Below are 23,156 nucleotides of genomic sequence, written 5' to 3' on the forward strand. Positions count from 1 at the left end.
GGTAAAACTGATAGAAGTCATTAATGTAGTTTTCCTGTTCATTCATAAATCAGACTTGCAAAGTTGCAAAGATAGGATACAGTGCATAGATTGATAAAACAGTTAGAGTTGTTTGTCTTCAAAGGATTAAAAACCATTTTATGTATACTTGACAAAGGCTATGTATTGAAACCGTGCCTAACACAAGGTGGCCCTGATTTTGTTTGGGGCAACTGGGCACTACTTTAAATAATAAATTACTTGGAAAATAGAGATTTGGCTCATCTTGGTTTTGATACTGCATTAATAATATATTAGTTGCAAATTAGATAAGAAACGAGTTATAGAAACACTTGAACTGCTCATGATAGCGGTTGCTGTTTTAAACTGAAATTTGGTTCACAAACGTGGTGTTAGTCCAAATAGAAGTTTGACTTTCCACCTGTTAACAAATATAGAATTAGAGTGACTGTGCATATTAATATTTCCATAACTATGTTTTTATTATCAGAATTCTAATTCACTGTTTCCTTTTACAGAGGAAATAAAAGCTGAAACAGAAAAACAAAGGTATGTAATAGTTCTCTTCCTCTTATTGAGCAAAAATAATTTGTCTTGTGAAAATAGGAAGAGTAGTCATATAGACACTTGTATAGTATTTATTATGAATTTAAGCATATAACATTATCCATATGGTGACTCATCCTGAAAGGTGCTGAACATCTCTTGTGCGATGCATAATACTCAGGAGCTTGCCTGCAACTGCCACTCCTGTCTGTTGCAGCTGTTATATAACTTAGAGTGAGAGCAGAAAGATTTGAAGGCTTGTGGGGGGAGGAAGGAATAGACTGGGGTAGGGACCATGTGGGAGGTAGACTTGGATTGGCTTTGTGGGCAGTTAACTGGGATGGGACCCTGGGGTCAGATATTGAGATTAGATGAGCAACCAAGGAAGGGAGAGACTGGGATTGGCTGGGCAAGGAGCTCCAGGGAGACTGAGCTGGGGAGCCCAGAGATGGAGACTAGTACTGGCTGAGCAAGGAGATTGGGATGTAGAGATTGGGTAGGCTAAAGGAAGAGACTGGCACTGGGTTGAGGAGTCAGGGGTAGGGAGACGGATCTAGGACAGGCTGAATGGGACACATGCAGAATGTATAGAAAGATCTGTGACCATTAGAGAACATTCCCTCCAGAAGTTGGAATAGAATCCAAGCTTCTAGAGTCTGTGTTGCTCTGCTGTCAGCAAATCTGCGAACACCCTGGCAAATTGGGCATTTGTTATGATAGTCTTTAATTACATGATACATAGGACTCCTGCCTCATTCAGTGCACAGGATGAGCTGTGTTCTAGGGATGAATCAGAGCTGAGTAGTGAAGGAGGCTATTGTCTGTAGGATTCCCGCCTCATTTGCTGCAGAAACTGGATGGTATTTTGTGAATGAAGCAGGGGAAGAGTGATAATGCTCTCATGGTTAAAGCAGTTGAATTCTACCCAGGGGATTTGGATCCTATCCCGTCCTCTGCCACAGAGTTCCCATGCGATCCTAGGTAAGTCACTTAAACCAAACTTTTCAGAGGCCAGTAATTGTGCATTCCTCGTTTTCTGAATGTCCATCTTGAGACCCCAGGGTCTGATTTGTAGCAATGTTGAATACTCACTCATAGCTGCAACTGAAGGCAAGGGCAACTGTGCTTTGGAAGATATGAATTATTGCATTTTGCTTTGTACTCTGAAAAATTAGACCCTAGGCTCCTCAAATTGGGCATCTAAAATGTGTAGAAACAACGAGGAGCCCTTGTGGCACCTTAGAGACTAACCAATTTATTTGGGCATAAGCTTAGCCCACAAAAGCTTCTGCCCAAATAAATTGATTAGTCTCTAAGGTGCCACAAGGACTCCTTGTTGTTTTCGCTGATACAGACTAACACGGCTACCACTCTGTAAAATGTGTAGACACTTCTTATCTTACCTTCTTACTCTCTTTGTCTGAGTCCCCTCCTGCACCTCACAGAAATGTTATAAAAATAAATTAATGTTTCTGAAGCACTCAGATGAGCACCATAGAAAAGTCCATGAGGAAATTAATAATTCTGTTCTCATAGCATATTTGAATAGTGTGCAGTAAATAAGATATGCAACCACACATTGAACAATGAGGATAGAACAAAATATTAAATAGCTTTTTATATAGTGAGCATCATCCATCTTGTGCACTGAATGAGGCAGGAATCCTGTGGAAAAATAGTATGTGATCATGTAATTAAAGACTATCACAATGCATATGCACAAAGGGGCCTCATCCAGGTTGCATGTGCAACCTCAATTCTGACATTTTATAGTTTTTGAGTGTTAGGCTTTGCAGCCTTAATGTTTTTAACATAGTTGTTTTGTAAGTATGTAGTTTTGTTTGTGTGTGTAGTGTACATATAATCCTTACCTATGATGAAATATTTTGTAAATAGATTTTTATTTTGTTTATATATTTTTCAGGCATGTCTAAAGATTCTAATAGTGGATCTTCAGTTTCCTTTATTGCTTTGGAGGCATATAGACTTGTTAGCTATGGATGTAGGATGTACCCCTCCTACCAAAGAGTTATCAGTTGTCTTTGGCTGGAGAGGAGGTAGAAGATCTTCCTTTGCAGAGCATTAGGACAGAGGAACTTCCTGTTTTTCTCCAAAATTAATTTTAAACTCCTTTTCTTATCTCACATTGGATATCTAGGTAGTTAATAATTAACTCCACAGTCTGATTAACCTTTTGAAAATTTTTCTTTGAGGTGTTGTATGGCTTTGATCTGCTGTTGGGGCAGACCCCAATCCATTCAGGGAAATCAGGGGCAAGAAATGCCTGTCGTGCTTCTTATTTAAGATTGGTACTAGTCAGGGTGGATCGATTTAAAGCCACAATGTAAACTATGATTTAAATCACCGAGTGGAAAGCCTCATTTAAAGTTATCGATTTTAATCAACTTTTCCATTTGTACTTCAGTTATTTTCTAAAGAAAGGTGAATTCTCATTGATTGGTGTAACCATTAAAACCATGTTGATTTACAGCTCAATAAAGACTTTATGGTAGATTTGGTATATCTTTTTGCTATCTAGGAGGGTATACTATAGCTATACATTTATTTAATCAATTAGATTAGTATTTTCAGATTCTTAATTGTACATTTTTAGTTTATTAGAAAATTATGGTGAATTATATTGCTTATTATAATTATTATAATTAACTTTTTGCTCATGATTTGTGTCAAGCTGCTTTATTAGGAAATTAACTGGAATTTAATTAAACACACAACTGTAAATAAAATTTAGTTTTATTAAGCAAAACCTTTAATGTTTTGGATATATAAGCTTCTCTTATCAAAGCATGTTCACTTTCACATGATTTATTAAAGGAACAGAAGGATTAATTGTAGTCCGTGAATTAAACTTCCTATTTCAGGTCAGTCTGGGAAAATTTTCAAATATGCCTAAGTGAAAGTGACTGGAGCTTAAGTTCCTAGTCATCTAAGTCTCTTGAAAATGAGACACCAGTCTTCTAAGTTACTTAGGCTGTCCTAAAGACTTTTAAAAATAGTAGATATCCTCTTCCTCCTTGTTTTTATTCATAGACTGGAAGAGAGAGAGATGTTTTCCTATCTTTTCACCTCCCAATTGATTTCTCAACCTTGAATTAATCAGTCCAAATGAAGAAAATATTCTAAGAGGCTACTGCTGTGAAAAGCTGGTTTAATACTTCAACACATCTGGTTCCAGTTAGCTAGTGACTTCAATGGTGTGACTCTCTTTAAAACATCATTGTCAAACGTACCGCTTGAATGGTTCAGCTCCAGCCCTGAAATTTATTATGGTTAGCATGACTGATAGGTGATTATTAGATGCCCAAGTCATAGCAGAAGCATCTTCTTCATCCATTAAGCATGAACCCTCACACTTTGGGCTGAGAATATTGGCAAGAAAATGAGGTGGAGTAAGCGCTTGATCCACCCACTTCTTTACTTCCTGCAATTTAACTTTGTAGTTGGGTATTTCTTTCTGCAGTGTCTCTGGAAGTTCTTTATAAATTTCAATAGCATCAGCAGTATTGCAGCAATTTTTCTGCAGTTTGTTCAAGGTTATGGAAATAGGTTTCCTATATTCAGCATATTTTCTGTATTTCTCTTTAGTCTGATGTTGACTGCTTTATATAATTTGCTAGCATAGTAAGACATGGTAAACAGTCCATAACTTATTTTTGCAGCATTCTTTACTAACCAGTTGATGCAGATTGTTCAGATGTGTCCACATCATCATCTTAAGTCATTGCCTCCTGAGGAGCATTTTTCATAATGTTTCATTCTGACGACCAGGCCTTATATCTTTGTTGCACTGTTTACATTTGGCAGGAGTTCCTTTTTTACCCAGAGGTGCAGGAATTTCTTGAAATATTCCCAAATAGCATCTTTTTTACAACCTGAAGCTATGACATTTTTTTCTCCAGTTTCCAGGTGTTGAAATCAACACTAGAGGAAGCACTCTGAAAAATGTTGTCCCTTCTTCCCACAGTGTCCTGCTTTGACACCAGTGTTGCTCTTCTCTGTTTTCGCATTCTGCTCCTTCTCCCTTGTTACATAATTCCCCACCGCACTCCTATCCCCAGAAAAACAAAATATTAAACAACAATCTGAGACTTTTGCTTGTGTAACCCACATTAGACTGCACTGCAATATTTTATTTGTTTAGAGACAGAGAGGGAGGCAGTTGAGAAACTAATGGATTTCTGTTTATATCTCTCTCTGGACATATGCAAGAAGACAGCAAGGCCATTTACTTCAAGTGCCCAGAACCATCCAAAAGCAAGGGCTGGTAGATCAGTGTTTTTCCATGAGCTAGAGAGCAAGTTTCCATGCTTGGCGGAGTCATAATATTCATAATTTTAGAAAGGAGCCAATCCGAACTCAAGCAGGAAGAAGCTATAAAATAGGGAGTATGAGACACCCAGGTGGGTTCATTGGATGATCCTGATGAGATAAACAATGGTGTCTCCTGGAGTCAGAGGCTGGGTCCCAACATCTGTGATGAGTTTGCCAGTGCTGTGCATCCAGTAGCACAGCCCATGGGTCTCCCACAGGATTGAGCCCTTAATACAGCATATTACCTGTTGTACCATATTTATAAGGTTTGACCTCAAAAATTCGATGTTTCCCCCTGATTCTTTCTTTATATAAAAAAGCAACCTTTAACACAAAGCTTTTCGTAGAGGCTCATGGATTCAGCATATTTATTTTTTATTTAAATATTTAATCACAAACAAGAGATTGTAGTAAGTTTAATTGAAAACGTTCTAAGACCTACATTCAGATTTAATTTTAAACAGGTTTATTTAAAAAAAAATTTAAATAGCAAAATAAAGGACAATGTTTTAAAAAAACTCATTGTTTTTATCTACCCTGCTACTAATGGAGGAAGAGTGCCAAATACTACCCAGTATCAGTGGCGTAAGCCAGGACAAGATACATTGTGTGTAACAAAAGTTTCCTAGGCCCCTTTTTAAACTAGCTGCCAGGTCTGCCTCAGCTGTTTTTTGTGTGTAACCACAACCCTCATGGTGGACTCCCAAGCAGGAGCAAGTCTTTCTTGTTGCTTCAGACAACTTAATCTGCTCATGAGCTAACTGTGAACTCAGCAGAGGTCTCCTCTTGGGTCTGTGAAACCCTTCTGACTCGGATGTTCATCTGTGTAAACAACATCACCTTGCAGGGGATCTGCCTGCTCTTTCCAAGCATCAGCAGTAGTTGAGCCTACCTGAAGATTCTGTCTTAGGAGACAAGTGGAGCATTATGGTTATGCAGCTCCTTTTCAAGGGGCTTCCTAAGCATCAAGCAACAGCAGTGACCTCTTTCATCAGGCTATGCTGGGGCAGGGCCTTAATATTTCTTTGAGACTCCATCCATGTGGCTTACATATTGAACTCCCACTGAACAGGGTTTCCCTGTACTGTTTCTTCCCCTCCCCTCTTCCCCCCCCCCCCAAGCTACCCAATCTATCTAATTTTTCAGAACCTGACCTTAAAGTGGCATGATAGTGAATCCTTGAGATTTCCTAGGCTAGATCCACAGAGTGTGCTAACACCCTACAGCAGGAATAGTGTGTACCTCCCTCAGAGCCCTACCAGAGGTGGACAAAGGAGATCTGACCTCTTCCTCTTAAGAGGAAATGGCCTGCATGGGAATTTCAAATGAGCTCAGAATGTGGAGGAATCTCTGAGGAGGTAGCCTCTAAGAAAACAATATCAGGGAAAATTGCATCTCTTGCAGATTTTGTAAAAATCCAAACGTTGAATTGAAAAAGATAGAATCTAGCTCTCCCCCCCCCCCCCTTTTTTTTTTTTTTAATTTTGAATGGTGGAGACTAAGAATTAAGGGAAACTTGGGGTGGTGTCAACGATGCTTTGTTCAAGAACAATATCAGCTAATCCAGCTCACTTCTTAAACTGGTGAAGATTCAAATACAGTATTTTGTATTAAGGGCCGTGGAGACTTCTCCAGGGAATTTTTTTCTTTTAAGTTTAGATGTATTTGTGTTTCCTTTAACTGTGTCAGTGCAGTGAGATATGACTCAGAGGTGCAGCTACCGAATATAGATAAATACAGATTGCAAGAATGTTTTCTACAAAATATGTTTATTTAATCTCCTCCAACAAGTGACTGGGTTACATCATAAAGCGGGCATCGCTGCACATCTTAGAAAGCAGTTCTACTTGTCAAACAATATGGGGGGAAAAGTTTATCTCTAATTCAATGTATTGTACTATGTCTTTAATTATATGGAGTTTTACAGGCAATTCAAATTCCATGAAGCAGACCCTGGTCTTGATTTTATCTGTATAAATCCACAGTAAGTGATTTTTAGAAGGGCAGAGCATATATATGTCTCCATGAATGTGAGTGCTCAGCACTTCTAAAAAAAAATAAAATAAAAAAAAAATCAAGCCCTAACTTTTGAAATCAGTGGAGTTACTCCAGGATTAAACAGCTGTGGTTTAGAGCACATTGTGACCTGAAAATATCTGTGGGTATTTTAATTTCATAGTGCACAGTAGACTATCTTTATTATCTTATCTAGACATTATGTATAGCATATAGATAAGTCAAAATTCTTAACTGATTTTTTTAATCCTTGTATCACACAAAACTTTGGAAGAGGAAAGTTTTGCCAATGACTTTAATAGGAGCAAGACGGGTGCCTTTATATTTTGTAATGAATCTGAAAGAGAGCTATTACAATTTTTCAGGTACAGAATTAGGCCTCCCATTAAAAGTAAGTACCACAGATTAGCATATTGTATTGATCTTTCCTTACACCAATTAGTCAGCAGACTTCAGAGGTAACCTGTATAACTGGAGCCCCTCGTGGGTTTTAAAATAAGATATCAAAGTATTGGCTCTGTTCTCTATCCTGGAAACATAAAGTAAAAAGAAAATATATTCTCACCTGAATATTAAGGAATTCCTTAAAGCAGCTGCTTGAACAACACCACAACAAATGTGTTCTTCCCTGCTCTGGTACCTTAATTTAGTTTTGGAAGTGCTTCCTAAATATTAATTTGAACCATTTCAAGAAATGTATCTGTTTCCTTGTAGTTCTGCACTTTTCTCCAGGCTAAGATAGCTTTGAGGACAAATTCAGCTTTCATCCGCAAAAATGAATAGTCTTTCACAGAACTTGGGAAATTGTGATCACTTCCTTTTTGCCCCTCACCAAGTCACCTTAAGGAGAAGATGTAACCCAGATATATGCACACACCAAAAGATTTAGAAAATCCTCCTTACTCTGTATGAAGAGATATGCAGCAGAACTGGCTGGTCTTAATGTTCCACTTTCACTAAATACTAGATATAAATATTAGTGGACATCTTCAAAAGAAGGTGCTACATGAAATAATAGTTCAAAAATTGCAGTTTTTATAAGAAATTGTATATAATTATTGTAATCCGTTCAAAGGATGTTCAAGTGGATACTACTGCAAGAATCCCACTCTTATAGTCTGGTTTCAGAGTAGTAGCCATGTTAGTCTGTATCCGCAAAAAGAAAAGGAGTACTTGTGGCACCTTAGAGACTAACAAATTTATTTGAGCATAAGCTTTTGTGAGCTACAGCTCACTTCATCGGATGCATTCAGTGGAAAATACAGTGGGGAGATTTATTTACACAGAGAACATGAAACAATGGGTGTTACCATACACACTGTAACAAGAGTGATCAGGTAAGGTGAGTTATTACCAGTAGGAGAGCACGGGCGAAAAAACCTTTTGTAGTGATAATCAAGGTGGGGCATTTCCAGCAGTTGACAAGAACGTCTGAGGAACAGTGGAGGGGGGAATAAACATGGGAAAATAGTTTTACTTTGTGTAATGACACATCCACTCCCAGTCTTTATTCAAGCCTAAGGGTATGTCTACGCTACGGAATTAGGTCGAATTTATAGAAGTCGTTTTTTTTAGAAATCGGTTTTATATATTCGAGTGTGTGTCCCCACAGAAAATGCTCTAAGTGCATTAAGTGCAGTAACTCGGCGGAGTGCTTCCACAGTACCGAGACGTCAAGAATTATAACATTCAAAAACCAGTCGGAGAAAACTTCAATCTCTTTGGTCACCTGATTACAGACCTAAAAGTGGCAATTCTTCAACAAAAAAAAAACTACAGAAACAGACTCCAACGAGAGACTGCTGACCTGGAACTGGATACAATTAACTTAGGCTAGAATAAAGACTGGGAGTGGATGTGTCATTACACAAAGTAAAACTATTTTCCCATGTTTATTCCCCCCTCCACTGTTCCTCAGACGTTCTTGTCAACTGCTGGAAATGGCCCACCTTGATTATCACTACAAAAGGTTTTTCCGCCCGTGCTCTCCTACTGGTAATAACTCACCTTACCTGATCACTCTTGTTACAGTGTGTATGGTAACACCCATTGTTTCATGTTCTCTGTGTATATAAATCTCCCCACTGTATTTTCCACTGAATGCATCCAATGAAGTGAGCTGTAGCTCACGAAAGCTTATGCTCAAATAAATTTGTTAGTCTCTAAGGTGCCACAAGTACTCCTACTCTTATAGTCTGTGGACCTGCCTGAGGAAGAGAATAGAATCATTTTTGTTCTCATCTGCATATTTTGTTAGGTCAGGGAAGTCCACAGATTTGGTTCACCTTTCAAATGCTTACATTGCCAAAAGGATATGAGGGATCTTAAAGCATGATGTTCTAGTCATTAGTCTCCATGCTTTGCAATAAGCCATGTTGTCTGAGTTACGATTTACTCTATAGTAGCAAAGTTCTTATCTAGATAATTCTAAGGAGTATTTCACAGCTCTGAAAGTTCTGTTGTGCAGACTTTTCAGTGGGAGGGGCTGTGCCTGTGTGACAGACCCCAGTAGTCAGCGGGCAGGATCGAACCTGGGACTTCTGGAGCTAAATGCGTGAGCCTCTACTGCATGAGCTAAAATCCATATGGCCCTTAGCTAAGGGTGTAGAGCAGACTCATTAATTTCTAAGTGGTCTCAGTGCCACTAGAGGGGGCTGAACACCACACCCAGGAGATGTGTAGGTTACACCTGTGTTCAAAGAAAATAAGTTTGCCTGTCTCCTAATCAGCAAGAGCACCTGAAGATCCACTGTTGGAATCAATGGAACCTGTCTGACCTAAGTAAAGGAATCTTTCAGGTAGAACCAAAGTTTATATTCATACTGAGAATCTGTTTTTACAGATTTTGTCTTTACTTATTGCAAGTTACCATCCTCTTGCATTTTGTTCTGATAGTTTGAGTTAATAAAAATCAGTTTTCAATGTATCATTTCCCTTCTTGAGGTTAAGAACAAGTGAAAAAAATGAGGGGAAAAACTAGTATTATGATGGAAGGATTTCTTAAGTGTAGATACTTGTAACATTGTAATGATCAGACTATTCTGTTTAGTCCCCCTCATGGAGAAGCAAAGCCTGGTTCAAGCACACTTCCACCAGTGAAATCGAAGACAAGCTTTATTGAAGCCGACAAGTACTTCTTACCATTCGAATTGGCATGCCAGTCTAAGTGCCCCAGGATTGTTAGTACATCTCTAGATTGTTTACAGGTCTGTATACAACTGAGCTTTATTCACTGTCTGAAAGAAAATCTTGTTTGGTTTGGAGGGAAGGAGATGGGTAAATGTAACTAAGGAAGAATGTCTTTTTTTCAGCTACTGTATGGGACATACTAACCAAAATGTATGATTTTTTTCAGACAAGTGTACCCTAGTTTTGAAGAACAAAGGAAGAAAATATATCTAGCTATATATATACTTTATATTAACTACAACTAGTTAATTGTATACTAATTTATATATAATGTAATTTGTCCCAAACCTCAATCTTTTGTATTAATGTGCATGTATAGAAAACAACTCTCTAAACATCTGCTACCAGAACAGGTATATTACTGTGAAACTTATTTTATATTTTTCATAATTGCAGTAAAATAGTCAAAATTTAAGGTTCACAAATACTCTAGTTTGAGCCCATGACGTGGGTTTCCCATGTAAAGAAGATTAATCTTTCCATCTTGGTCCTGTAATGTTGTTCTGAAAAAAAGCTTAAGATGTCTACCAAAAATTCTGTCTATCTTCCCCTGGATGGCCTGAGAACAATGAACCCAGTGCATATATTTGTATTCATAGGCACATACATATCTGGCATACAGTCTCACTATGCTACCTGTCTGTTCTCTCTATTATGAGTAGGGAGGTTATTGAGACTTACAAGTATTGTCATGGCTGGAATGCTCCAGAGAACAGAATTCTGTTATTTTAGAATACTCTTCCTTTTCACAAGGTTTGAAGCAGGCATGCAAAGACTATTGAATACTTGCAAACCAAAACACACCTAGTGGTTCCAATTTTATGTTTGCCAGCCTTGAAAGGCATTCTGTAAACTTGCTTTCTGTTGGGTGTATTATAACATTGTATAGTACAGATGCAATAGGTAAAAATGTAATGTGAATATCTGTAGAATTTTTGAGTCGGTCTCAGAATCCAGTTAAAATTGTTGAGACAGTTTTTATTTTGAGTAAATGTTTATAGACTGTAAATTGTAATGTTTTAGGTAAGCTAAATTGATAAACTTCATACTGAGTGTTGTTGCAGTTGCTGGATAAGAACATAAATGCTTTTGAAGGATTTTCTGTGCTTGAAATTTACTGTGATTTGGGATACACTGCACTGTTGTAATTATCCTGACTTCATTTGCGTTATAAATGTGAATCTACATATTGAATTGCAAGGTTGGTTTTAAAATTCATTTATTTAGCATTTCCCTTTCTTTTTCCCTCCAGAAACTTATAGCATATGGGCACTTGACTGGAAATGCTCCAGACAGTACAGCTCCAGGCAAAAAATTAATCGATAGAATTATTGAGACAATATGTGGCTGTTTTCAAGGTCCTCAAACAGATGAAGGGGTTCAGCTACAAATAATAAAGGTAATTGCTGACCAAATGCAGTTTCAAATGATTATAGTAATGACAGCAAGAAAATATGCATGTCCTTGAGGATTCAAAGCATAGCATTTATTTGGAAACACAATTTCAGTTTTTATTTTAGTGCTTTCTTCATCTCCCACTCCAGCCCTGTTTCATAAGGTATTACTTTCCATTCTTAGCATACTGATAGTACATGTCTGTTATCCTTTTTCTCTCTCACTGCCTATGGAGTCATGATTATGACATGAAGCCTTGTCTACAGGCAACTGGATGGAATTTAATTCACAGCCCATCAACAGAGCTCTAGTTGGATGAAGGAATTGCTGGAGGTGGGACTTTAAGCAGCTGATGAGGTTGATCGGGGGCCACATGACAGAGGGGACATCAACTTTCTAAAAGGAGGATTCTCACTAGCCATTTTAGAGAAGGAGAAGAGACCAGAAGCCAAAAAGAAGGGTATGCAGGAGGAGAAGATGGGAGGGTCTTGGACATCCCAGAGAATTCTGACCTAAGCCCAAAGAACCGCTCCAGAGGGGTGAGGAAATTGAGACAGGGAAGGGCATGTAGGTGTTTCATTGTTTTGTTTGGAACTGTATTTTTCATGTGCTGTCAAAAGCAGAGGTTCCCAAACTTTGGGATGTTTTCCCCAACAGGGTTATCAGAGTGTCCAAAGACAGAGACACATTGAAGGGCTGGGGTCAGAAGGGGTCTGTGTGGGTTGTCCAGAGGTGAAAGTAAGCCATTATGCCCCAGTACGGCGTACCGGTAAGAGCCAGTGCACCGTACCAGGACCGGCTTTCCCAGAGTGCAATTTAAAGCCCTGGGGCAGCAGCGGCGGGGCTCTGGCGGGGATTTAAAGGGTCCCGGAGTGCCAGCCTCTGCTACTGCCCCGGCCCTTTAAATCCCCGCCACCGCTACCCCAGGGCTCGGGCAGCAGGGCTCAGGTGGGGATTTAAAGGGCTCAGGAGCTCCAGCCGCCACTATCCCCCCCCCCCCCCCAGGGCTCTTTAAATCCCCGCTTGCGCCCTGCTGCCCGACCCCTAAGGTAGGGGTGGGGGTGGAAATGGCGGGGATTTAAAGGACCCCAGAGCTCCAGCCGCTGCTACCGCCCCGAGCCTTTAAATCCCCACTGGAGCCCTGCTGCTGAAGCCCTGGGGTAGAGGCGGCGGGGCTCCGGAGTGGGTTTAAAGGGCCGGGGCAGTAGCAGCAGCTGGAGCTCTAGGGCCCTTTAAATCCCCGAGGGAGCCTGGCCGCCACTACCCCAGGGCTCGGGCAGCAGGGCTCAGGCGGGGATTTAAAGGGCTCTGGGGCTCCTGCAGCTGCTACCACAGTGGAGCCCCAGGCCCTTTAAAGCTCTGCCAGAGCCCAGAGCCCCGGGGTAGCGGTCCTCAGTGATTTAAAGGACCTGGGGCTCCGCTGCAGTAGCGACAGCTGGAGCCCTTGGCCCTTTAAATCGCCCCCGAGCCCTGGGGTTCCCAGCCACCTCTGCCGCTGGTAGCTCGGGGGTGATTTAAAGAGCCCCAGGCTCCCAGCGGCCACTACCGCAGCTGGAGCCCTGGCCCTTTAAATCAAGATTTAAAGGGCCCGGGGATTTAAGGCCACACCTCTTCCGGTTGAGGCCACGCCCCCTGCTCAGAACTCTGGCATACTGGTAAGTCCTCTAACTTATTTTCACCCCTGGGGTTGTCTCAGTGGGCAGTCTCAGCTGCTGGGAACATATTCCCTGCCTGCCTTGCTCCCCCACAATCTATACCTGCAAAAGCCACCAACTGGCAGTTATCTTCCTCTAGTGGGAGGCTTGTGGGAACTCTGTGAGCAAGGAGTGGAAGGCTGTACCTCAGAATGCTCATCCTCCTGCTGGACAGAGTTCCCTCTTCAATGTAGCCTTGGGGCTCAGAGCCCTGTCTGCTTCTGCTGCCGAACAGAGCCTGTGCAGGGGAAGCAGTTGGGGTTGTGCTGAAGGGACATGTCTGGGCAATTAATTAATTTTTCAGTAATTGGAACCTGTTGACCTTCCTTTTATGATAGTGTGAAGGCCCTCTGCTCTGAATCTGTTTTCCTTCTGGCTCCCTCAGCATGTGTGTATCAGTTGCCTTGTCTTCAGCCTCACTGTACTAGGGCTAAGGTTGCATTCATGGCTTGCCCTCTGTAATGTTTTCATCTTTGAAATCTGAAGTTCTATTCACACTTTAATGTAATTTTCCATATATAATATCTATTATCCATAACAAAAAAGTTGAACTGTATCAATTTCTGTAGAAGAAAATTGGAGGGGTAAGAAAGATAGCCCCATAAGCAGATGTCCTTGCTTTTTCTCTTTTCTTTTTAGGGTGGGTCTGATATTTGTGTGCTGAGTGCGTTTGGCTCTTTCATAGCCACAAATTCCCATAGCCTTATCTGTTAGCGCATGGCTAGGAGAATTTACTTTTACTTTTCAAGAGCCCTTTCTGTTATCAGCGATAAGCTGAAAGGTTAAAATGAAACAACTTCCTAATTTGAGTGAATTAGGCATCTAAGCAATCTATTGGGTGATAAGACTGCTGCAAAGGAAATCTGCTATGTATGCAATGACTTCTGTGCAAGCTTGTGGTCTTCATGGTTAGTGTCTGTAGGAGGAGGAAGGCAGAAGCAAATATTTACTGTCAATATATGTTAAATTTTGAGACTGATTCAAAGTAAAATACTCTTCATGGTTTCATTCATAATAGAGTGAAAATAAAACAGAGCGGTTCATATTTGTTTTTAATTGAAAAACAATTTTGAGAGCTAGAAAAAAGATGGAATGATTGGGAAAAACTGAAGGGACAGCAATAAAACTTCAGCACAATGCTTTCCACTGTCATTCTGTGACACTGAATTCAGTGCTAGGAGAGGGTGGAGTGCCTCAGTTGCGCATTTGCCACATCACTTAAGGACTTATCTGTATGAACACTTAGTTTGTGACATGTGGAGTGTAAATGTACCTCTCACTAGTCTACTGCATACTACATGTCTGTGTGGACCCTGCTGCTGTACACTAAATGTTCCATAATGCACTTTGATCTACCCCATTTCAAAGAGGGATAGATCAAAGTGCTACATGGAAGTTTTAGTGCGTGGCAGCAGAATGCACAGATACATTTAATGCACAGCAGACTAGTGCAGGGTACTTTCCACTCTAGCTTGCTGCAAGCTAAGTGTTTGTTTGGGTAGATAAGCCATTAGTGGCCTGATTTTCAAAAGTATTGAGAACCCAGCAGCTCCCGTTGACTTGAAAAGAAACTGCTGGGTGCTCAGTACTTTTGAATATTACAGTACTTAATTAGATGTCTAAACATTGCCTCTGGAACTTAGCATTAGATACTTTTCTGAAAACCTTGAATATGGTTTTCTCTGGAGGTTTTCCTTCCAAGTTAGTGACTGGCTGACACTGCTTAGTTTGTGATATCTGATATCACAGTTTAGGGGGAGATGACTTTTCATAGTGGGTTTAGTTTTGAGAGTTGGGGATGTGGAAGGCCCCCAGTTAAAACTAAGTAGATGTATTTTGTGTATGTTATATTGGGGGGCTTTAATACAATACACGTAATTTAATTTCACAACTGAAAATTAGATATCAGAATCAAACTAGGATTTTATACGGTTGTTAAATCCATTTTACAAGAGAAACTGTTACATACCCAGAGACATGACAGCCAGTTATCTGAAAAGAACAATCCTTCACATCTATGAGGGGAGACTGAGGCTAGGAAATCTGATGAACTGGTTAGGTTCACTTGTGAAGACAATAGGACAGCTTGCTGATTATTGAAAAGTTACTCAGATTAGAAAAAAATGTAACATTCAGAATTGAATCAAGAAAGAAGTCTGCTCTGTAGATGACTAATTATGTTTTGTCCTGAATTCTGGTGACAGAACCTAGGATATGGTGTCCATGATTAAATCCTTCTTTCCTGAATAGAAAGAACATTGAGGATAAAAGCTTTGTTTCATTATTGCAATGGCTTCTACATTTAAATAAGTGTAGCTCTTTAAAAACTGAGTATCTAGCTTCAGTTAGCCTCCTTTTTATCATTTCTAGATTTTTCAATGTTTTCCCATTTGCCCTAAGGATAACATGGCTTGGAAGACATGATTGTAAGCATAAAATGCAATAATAAAGTAAAATATGCCATCAATCTGATGATCAACTAAATGTTATCAATATACTTTATGTATGGGCTAAATTTTTGTTCTTGTGACCTTAAGTTTCTTCCAGAAGTTGGTCTGTGGCTAGCTAATTATTGTCTTCTCTAAAGATAAATGTGCCGATTAGCTAACTGAATCTTTAGTAAAGATTCTTTCTATGCTTTCTTCATTGTGCTGTAAACAGATAACCTCTTAGTTGTTCTCACAGTAAACCAGATTGTGTTCCCAAGACCAGTGTGCCAGAAATACGGGTTGGGACTACTTATGTTGTATGTCTTGTCTTCCTGTGGCAGAAAATACTCCCAGACAATTAAACAATGGAAATATAATACTTCTCATAGAGGAAAAGACCTCTTCTACTGGTCAAATGAAGACTACAAAGTCTGGCATTAACCCACCAATGCTGGGGTGTTTTGTGCAGTCAGGCTTCACTGAGAAGAAAGTATGACTTGCCCTGTAAAGGTTCAGTTCAGAACCACCCTCAACTGTGTTTTTTTTTCTTTTAAAGACCATTAAGCCAAATCTGCTAAGCACAAACAGATCTTCTTATGTTTTTAAACTAAAGGTTGGAAATTGCCATTGTAAAACGGTAAGTACTTATGTAACACTTCTTTGTGCATTTTTGTAACTTGTTTCTCCTGTCCCTGTTTGCTTCATTGTAACGTAAGCATTATGTCCTTTTGTGGATCATTCAGTTTAAAAAGAGAATGCAAGTTCTACAAACGTACAACAGAACATTTAATTATCGAATGTTAATTTTTCATTTGGATTAAAACTGGTTCAGTGGTAAACATGCAGTTTTCTTACTAAATCTAAAATTGCCCCAAGTAAGGGAAAACTATATGGAGTTCATAACTGAATATGAGAATCTGAAACATAAGAATTGATACCTGAAGATTCCCCTACGTGTCACCAACATATCTCAGAAAATCTGAAGAAGTCTCTGTAAGAGATACTCTCCTGTTGATCCCAGCGGAGTTGAGTGTAAGAGTTGCTGTCAATCAACGAGACTGTTTTACTGCCTCTCCTCTGGCCTGTTACTCAAGTGATTTTCACATCTGAAGCTAAGGAGCAGAGTGGTATATCCACCTAATGATTTGAAGCAAGGCAAAGAAGCTGTGTGTATCCTGAGGCGATGGGCCCGGTGAAGAAGGTTTTGAAACTCTGGTGTGATCCTGGTTAAAACCTAAATAGCCTACGTGGAGCTGTTTGATCATCCCTCTCACAGGCTGTTGTGTGTTCTGCATCTGAAACCTGAAGGTTATAAAGAAAAATTGCTGTATACAGGTCTAATTAAAAAAAAAAATCAAACTTAAATAAGAAATTCAGTAGTTCACTTACCTGAATCTGACTACAAACTAGAAATGGAAATTGACACACAAAGGGGCGGTTGTATGACCAGTGTTGTAGAGAATAGATCGAGACAGACACTGAACTCGAGTGCCCAAAATATAAGGGAGTGCAGGATAGAATTCGTCATTTGATCAAGAATAGTACAAGTCCTTCTCATCAAAAAGTAATGATGAAAAACAGCACCTCCAGGAATGGAGACAAAATCAAAACCAGATACATTGTGAAGCCTTATCTTGGACAGATTATGCCTCTCTTTGACAGATATCTGAAGAGGGTTTTTTTCCACTTCGGTGGCACTTCTATAGCTTTTCAGTCTAGAAAATTTTATTCAATTTCAATTTTTGAACCATTCATCGTAGCCTAAGTTGTTGATCTCTAATAACTGAGTTCATAACTACTTCTTAGGCTTCGTCTTTTAAAGACTAGATAAATACCTGGCTTCAGGGAGAGGACTGAAATTACCTTAAAACCTCTCTTTGACCTCTGAGTGGGGGAGAAAACCTTCCTTAGCTAGGGGACAGGCCTTTATGGAACCATTTGAGCAGATCCTCAAATCAGGCACCCCTTCCCCAGGTTTTGTTTTTAGATGACTACTTGAATTCAGTCTCCCTCTAGTATCCTGATTCTCATGGGAAAGGAGACATAGTCAAGAGTACAACTGTTATTTTTATCTAGTTTAAAGAAGTTTTAATTGATTCAAACATTAGGCCACTACGTAGTTTTATTTAATGTTTATTTCTTTAGATATAAAACTAAACAGCAAAGAATGCCTATTCAAAGCTCTGAATTCCTTCGCATTTAAAGGCACCGTAAAAAAAAAAAAAGTTGCACAATATAAGGCTTAAGCATTTGTGTGTATCACATCTTACAGCATCCAAAATTACCTGTATTGAAAGCTTTTACACTTCTTTAGTATAATAAAAATGTACTGTAAGTTAATATAAGGTTTCTTTTATTGTATATTAAGAAATTAGCTTTGTGATATCATACACCTCTTACTGCTTTTGGACCTCAGTTACTTCTTATGGTCACCTTAAAAACACTTGCTGTCTGATGATCACTGTTGTATATTTTCCAAAGACACATTTTTTGCTTTAATTTTTTTCTTCTCTTAAAAGACTATCTTGAGCAAAAGAATCCTGATGGGATAAAAAGTTGGTTATTGTAGTTTTAATGTGTATTGTTACTTCTAGAATAACTTTCTCTTTAACCTTTTTTTTTCTTTGAATATTTGAATTGTTCCTTTTTATGTAGTCGTATAGAAGAACATAAGAACGGCCATACTGGGTCAGACCAAAGGTCCATCTAGCCCCGTATCCTGTCTTCCAACAGTGGTCAATGCCAGATGCCCCAGAGAACAGGACAAGTAATCATCAAGTGATCCACTCCTTGTTAGCCATTCCCAGCTTCTGGCAAACAGAGGCTAGGAACACCATCCCTGCCCATCCTGGCTAATAGGACCTATCCACCATGAATTTATCTAGTTCTTTTTTGAACTCTGTTATAGTCTTGGCCTTCACAACATTCTCTGGCAGATTTCCACAGGTTGACTGTGTGTTATGTGCAGAAATACTTCCTTTTGTTTGTTTTAAACCTGTTGCCTATTTAATTTCATTTGGTAACCCCTAGTTCTTGTGTTATGAGAGAGTAAATAACACTTCCTTATTTACTTTCTCTATACCAGTTATGATTTTATAGACCTCTATCATGTCGTCTTATCTATCCCTTTCTTAATGATTCCCAACATTTTATTAGCCTTTTTGACTGCCGCTGCACATTGAGTGGATGTGTTCAGAGAACTATCCACAATGACTCCAAGATCTCTCTCGAGTGGTAACAGCTAATTTAGCCCCCATCACTTTATATGTATAGTTGGGATTATGTTTTCCAATGTGCATTACTTTGCATTTATCAACATTGAATTTCATCTACCGTGTTGTTGCCCAGTCACCCAGTTTTGTGAGATATAACCTATGAAGTTTTTTTTGTCAAATAAAGATTAAGTTGAGAGAGACTGTTTCCTGTTGTAGTTTAATTAAAGGAACCCTGCTTTGTAAAAAGATCCAGTGCAAAACCCAAATAAAATAATTATTTATAACATCTAATGTATAAAATAAAAAATATTAAATGTATAAATTTTGTAACTGCTCAATTTTACCGGCTTCCCCATCAATAGAATAATCCTTCAGAAGAATTCTACTTCTTGCTCACACTATGGTGGAGAAAGGCTATGCACATATAAAACGCTATTTTTAATATTTTCTCTTAAGTTGCCACTAATAAGTATTTTTTTTCACTGTTTTTCTGTTGTAGGTCTTAATGTATTTTCTAGGTATTTGTAAATTGCAAAAATTTTAACTTGTATAATAACTATGTGATTTATTTGAGCATGAGCTTTCGTGAGCTACAGCTCAAGCTCATGCTCAAATAAATTGGTTAGTCTCTAAGGTGCCACAAGTACTCCTTTTCTTTTTGCGAATACAGACTAACACAGCTGTTACTCTGAAATATGTGATTTAGTATACTTAAGAAAAGATGCCACCAAATGTAAATTTGCCTGTCCTGAAGCTGAATGGTAGAAAAGAATTTTATGTATGCAGAACTCTCCGTACAATTTCTACCTGAGACTCTTAGATAAGGGTACAATTGTACAAGCATCTGGGGAAAGTCTAGTGTAGCTGCTTGGTGAGCATTGTCAATGGCGCAAAGAAGACAAGAGAATATTTGTAATATATTTAGAAATAATTATATTGTAAAAAAATTGAGTTTTTGTGTGAAGGCCCCCCACCCTCCAAGTTACTTTGCTTTTATTTGGTGGACATTATTTTGTAGATATACACTGTTAAGCAGATAACATTAGAGCTGTCATGTGTCATACCATGGTCCATCTTGCCCGGTATTCTGTGTCTGGCAGAGGCCCATAACAGAGCTTCAGGGGGAGTGTACAAAACAGGGCAGTTAAGGAGGGATCCATCCTCTTTCTTCCACTCCCACCTTCTGGTAGTCAGAGGTGTAGGGTTGCCCCAAAGCATGAGGTTGCATCCCTGACCTCTTGACTAATAACCATTGATGAACATATCCTCCTTGGACTTATCTACTTCTTTTTTGAACCCAGTTATACTTCTGGCCATCACAACATCCCATGGTAATGAATTCCACAGGTTAGTTGTGCATTGTGTGAAAAAGTTCTTCCTCCTGTTTTTATTAAACCTGCTGCCTATTAATTTCATTGAGTGATCTCTGGTTTTTGTATTGTGGGAAAGGGTAAATATTCACTTCTATTCACTTTTGAACAACATTTATGATTTTATAGACCTCTATCATATCCTTCCCACCCTTAATCATCTCTTTTCTAGGTTGAACAGCCTTGATACTTTTAGTGTCTCCTCACATGGAAGCTGTTCCATACTCTTGTTTATCTTTGTTGCCCTTCTCTGAATCTTTTCTGGTTCTGTTGTATCCTTTTTGAGCTGGATTGACCAGAACGGAACACAGTATTCAAGGTGTGGGCGCTCTATGGTTTTATATAGTGGCATTATATTTTCTGTACTGCTTCTAATAGTTACTAACATACAGTTAGCCTTTTTGACTGTTGCACACTGAGTGAAAGTTTCCAGGGAAGTATCCAGGGTGGCTCTAAGATCTTTTTCTTGGGTGGTAACAGCGAATTTAGAACCCATTATCATATATGTTTAGTTAAGATTATTTTTCTGATATGTATTACTTTGGCACTACTCTACGTTTTGTTGCCCAGTCACCCAGTTTTGTGAGATCCCTCTGTAACTTCTCACAGTTTGCTCTGGACTTACCTATTTTGAATAATTTTGTATTCTCTGCAAATTTTACCACTTCATTGTCCACCCCCTTTTCCAGATCATTAATGAATATGTTGAACAGCACAGGGCCCAGTAGAGATCCTTGGGGGACCCTGTTGCTCACTTTCCTCCACTGTGAAAACTGACCAATTATATGTCCCCTTTGTTTCCTATCTTTCAACCAGTTACTGATCCGTAAGAGGACCTTCCCTCTTATCCCATGGCTACTTAGTTTCCTTAAAAGGCTTTGTTGAGAAACCTTGTTGAATTCATCACCAAAGGCTCTTACCCTTGTTGAGTAAAGGTTGCATATGTTTTGCAAAGCTGTAAGGTGGATGTGGAGTGGAATGATAGTTGTAGTTTGGTGCAGTGGGCTTGGACTCTCAAACTAGGGTTTTTATTCCCAGTTCTGCCACAGACTTTCTTTTTGACCTACGGCAAATCTGTGTCCCTCAGTTTTTCATTTGTAGAATCATCACAAGAATACTTCTTTATATCACAGGGGTATTTATGAAGATAATTTGATTAATGTATGTGAGGTACTTGGATATGACTTGATGAGTACCATAGAAAAACTTATCAGTAAATCAGAAATGTAGTTGAAGCTGTGTACCGGTTGCGCTGTATATAGAAATGTGCATATGAAATATTTTAAACTAGTTCAGTGCTTCATTTAAGAAGGAAGAGAGTTCTAACTTAATATGTTCTTTTTTAGGCTTTACTCACTGCAGTAACATCTCAACACATAGAAATTCATGAAGGAACCGTGCTGCAGGCTGTAAGAACATGTTACAATATCTATCTCGCAAGCAAAAATCTCATAAATCAGACCACCGCCAAGGCCACTCTCACACAAATGCTGAATGTTATATTTGCACGAATGGAAAACCAAGCAGTGAGTATCTTAATATTCTGTATGTAGAAAATAGTTTCTAAAAGATCATTTTAGTTATAGACTTTAGTTATTCATACTACAAGATTGCATGGCATTTGTAACTTTTCATTCAATAAATATTTAATTTTTTTTTATGGTATTGATCATTCAGTCTGTTCTTTTGATATTTTGGTATATGAACTAGCTGATGAATTAAAAAAATTGAAGCAGAAACTTTGCTCATCTCTTTGGTAAACTGGAAATGGATTTTGGGCTTTGCAGTGTAGTGACGCATAGGCCATGAAATACGTACCACAGCACATTGTCCTCCAGAAGTTGGAACGGAATCAAAGACTCCTTGAATCACAACGTTCCTCTGGTGTCAGCAAATAGCTATGAAACCCACTGGCAAAGTGTGTCACGTCCTCCTCTAGCTGTCAGCCTACACAGAGGATGACAACTTTCTACTGCTATCAGTTACTCCATTAGCTCAAGTGGCAGAGGTCTATGTGGATGAAAAGGTTCAACACTGCTTATGAACCATGTGGGTGTCCGTGTGATTCCACATGATAGCATTTGTGTTTTCAGTTTGTTTTTTTAAAAGGCTAGGTAATTACACACACAGAAACCTATGTAAAAAGAATGTTACTGTTGCAAAGTCCAGCTTTCAGAGATTATGAAATGCCAGTCTAACCCTCCCCCTGCCTTGTGCACATGCCCTATGATGGTCCTTAATAACATGGTCACATAGCATTTTTTCCACAGAGAGCCTCCCTCATTCAGTGCACAGAATAGTGTGTGCTCTGAGTGAATGAATGAATCAAGATTATGTAAGCGAAGGAGACTATTGTAGGAACCCTAACTCTGTTGTAGAATTTGGAAAATGTGTAGTGAATGAGACGGGTTGCAGAAATAAAATATGGCGTCCTGGTTTAGGTAGTTGAATGCCACCCTGAGGAATTGGATTCTGTCCTGCCTCTGCCACAGAATTCCTATGTGATGTTATGAAAAATGATTTGCCTAGGTTTTCGCTAACTGTGACCTTTTGAATGCCTAACTTGAAATCCTGGGGTCTGATTTGAAAAAGTGCAGTGGACTCACATCTGCAGTTGAAGTCAGTGGGAGTTGTGCTTTGAACATATAAAATGCTGTATAATGCAAAGTACTCTGAAAAATCAGCTCTAGCCTTCTCATGTTGAGCACCTAGAAGTAGTGGACACATTTACCTTTATTCTTTCTGTGCCTTACCCCCATTTTACAGATGGGGAGCTAATAATCCCAACTCACCTCATAGGGGTGTTGTTAAAGCAAATTCATTAATATTTCAGAAGCTTTCACACTATAGTGAGGAGTGCTATAGAAAAGCCCACGAAGAAACTAATTTTGTCTTCATAGCAGAGTTTGAGTAGTGTGCAATAAATAAGGCATGGGGACCATGCACTGAACATGCATTAAGGAGAAAACA

General features: G+C 39.1%; 1 protein-coding gene across 4 annotated transcripts in view; it reads left to right on the forward strand.

Annotated features, from left to right (window-relative positions):
- ARFGEF1 (ARF guanine nucleotide exchange factor 1) overlaps nt 1–23,156 on the forward strand; it is a 181,745-nt gene that overhangs the window by 67,933 nt on the left and 90,656 nt on the right. For 2 of the 4 annotated variants that reach the window (XM_073330931.1, XM_073330927.1), the window contains exons 2-5: nt 519–549; nt 9,944–10,100; nt 11,336–11,482; nt 21,533–21,712. In XM_073330931.1, the coding sequence (XP_073187032.1) occupies nt 519–549; nt 9,944–10,100; nt 11,336–11,482; nt 21,533–21,712 (515 nt within the window). Of the gene's footprint in view, nt 1–518; nt 550–9,943; nt 10,101–11,335; nt 11,483–11,744; nt 12,018–15,763; nt 16,239–21,532; nt 21,713–23,156 lie in introns of those variants that run through there. The other 2 variants (XM_073330929.1, XM_073330930.1) reach the window with 2 other exon arrangements.

This window comes from Lepidochelys kempii, chromosome 2 (assembly GCF_965140265.1).
Source record: "Lepidochelys kempii isolate rLepKem1 chromosome 2, rLepKem1.hap2, whole genome shotgun sequence".
In the NCBI taxonomy this organism is placed as follows: domain Eukaryota; kingdom Metazoa; phylum Chordata; order Testudines; family Cheloniidae; genus Lepidochelys; species Lepidochelys kempii.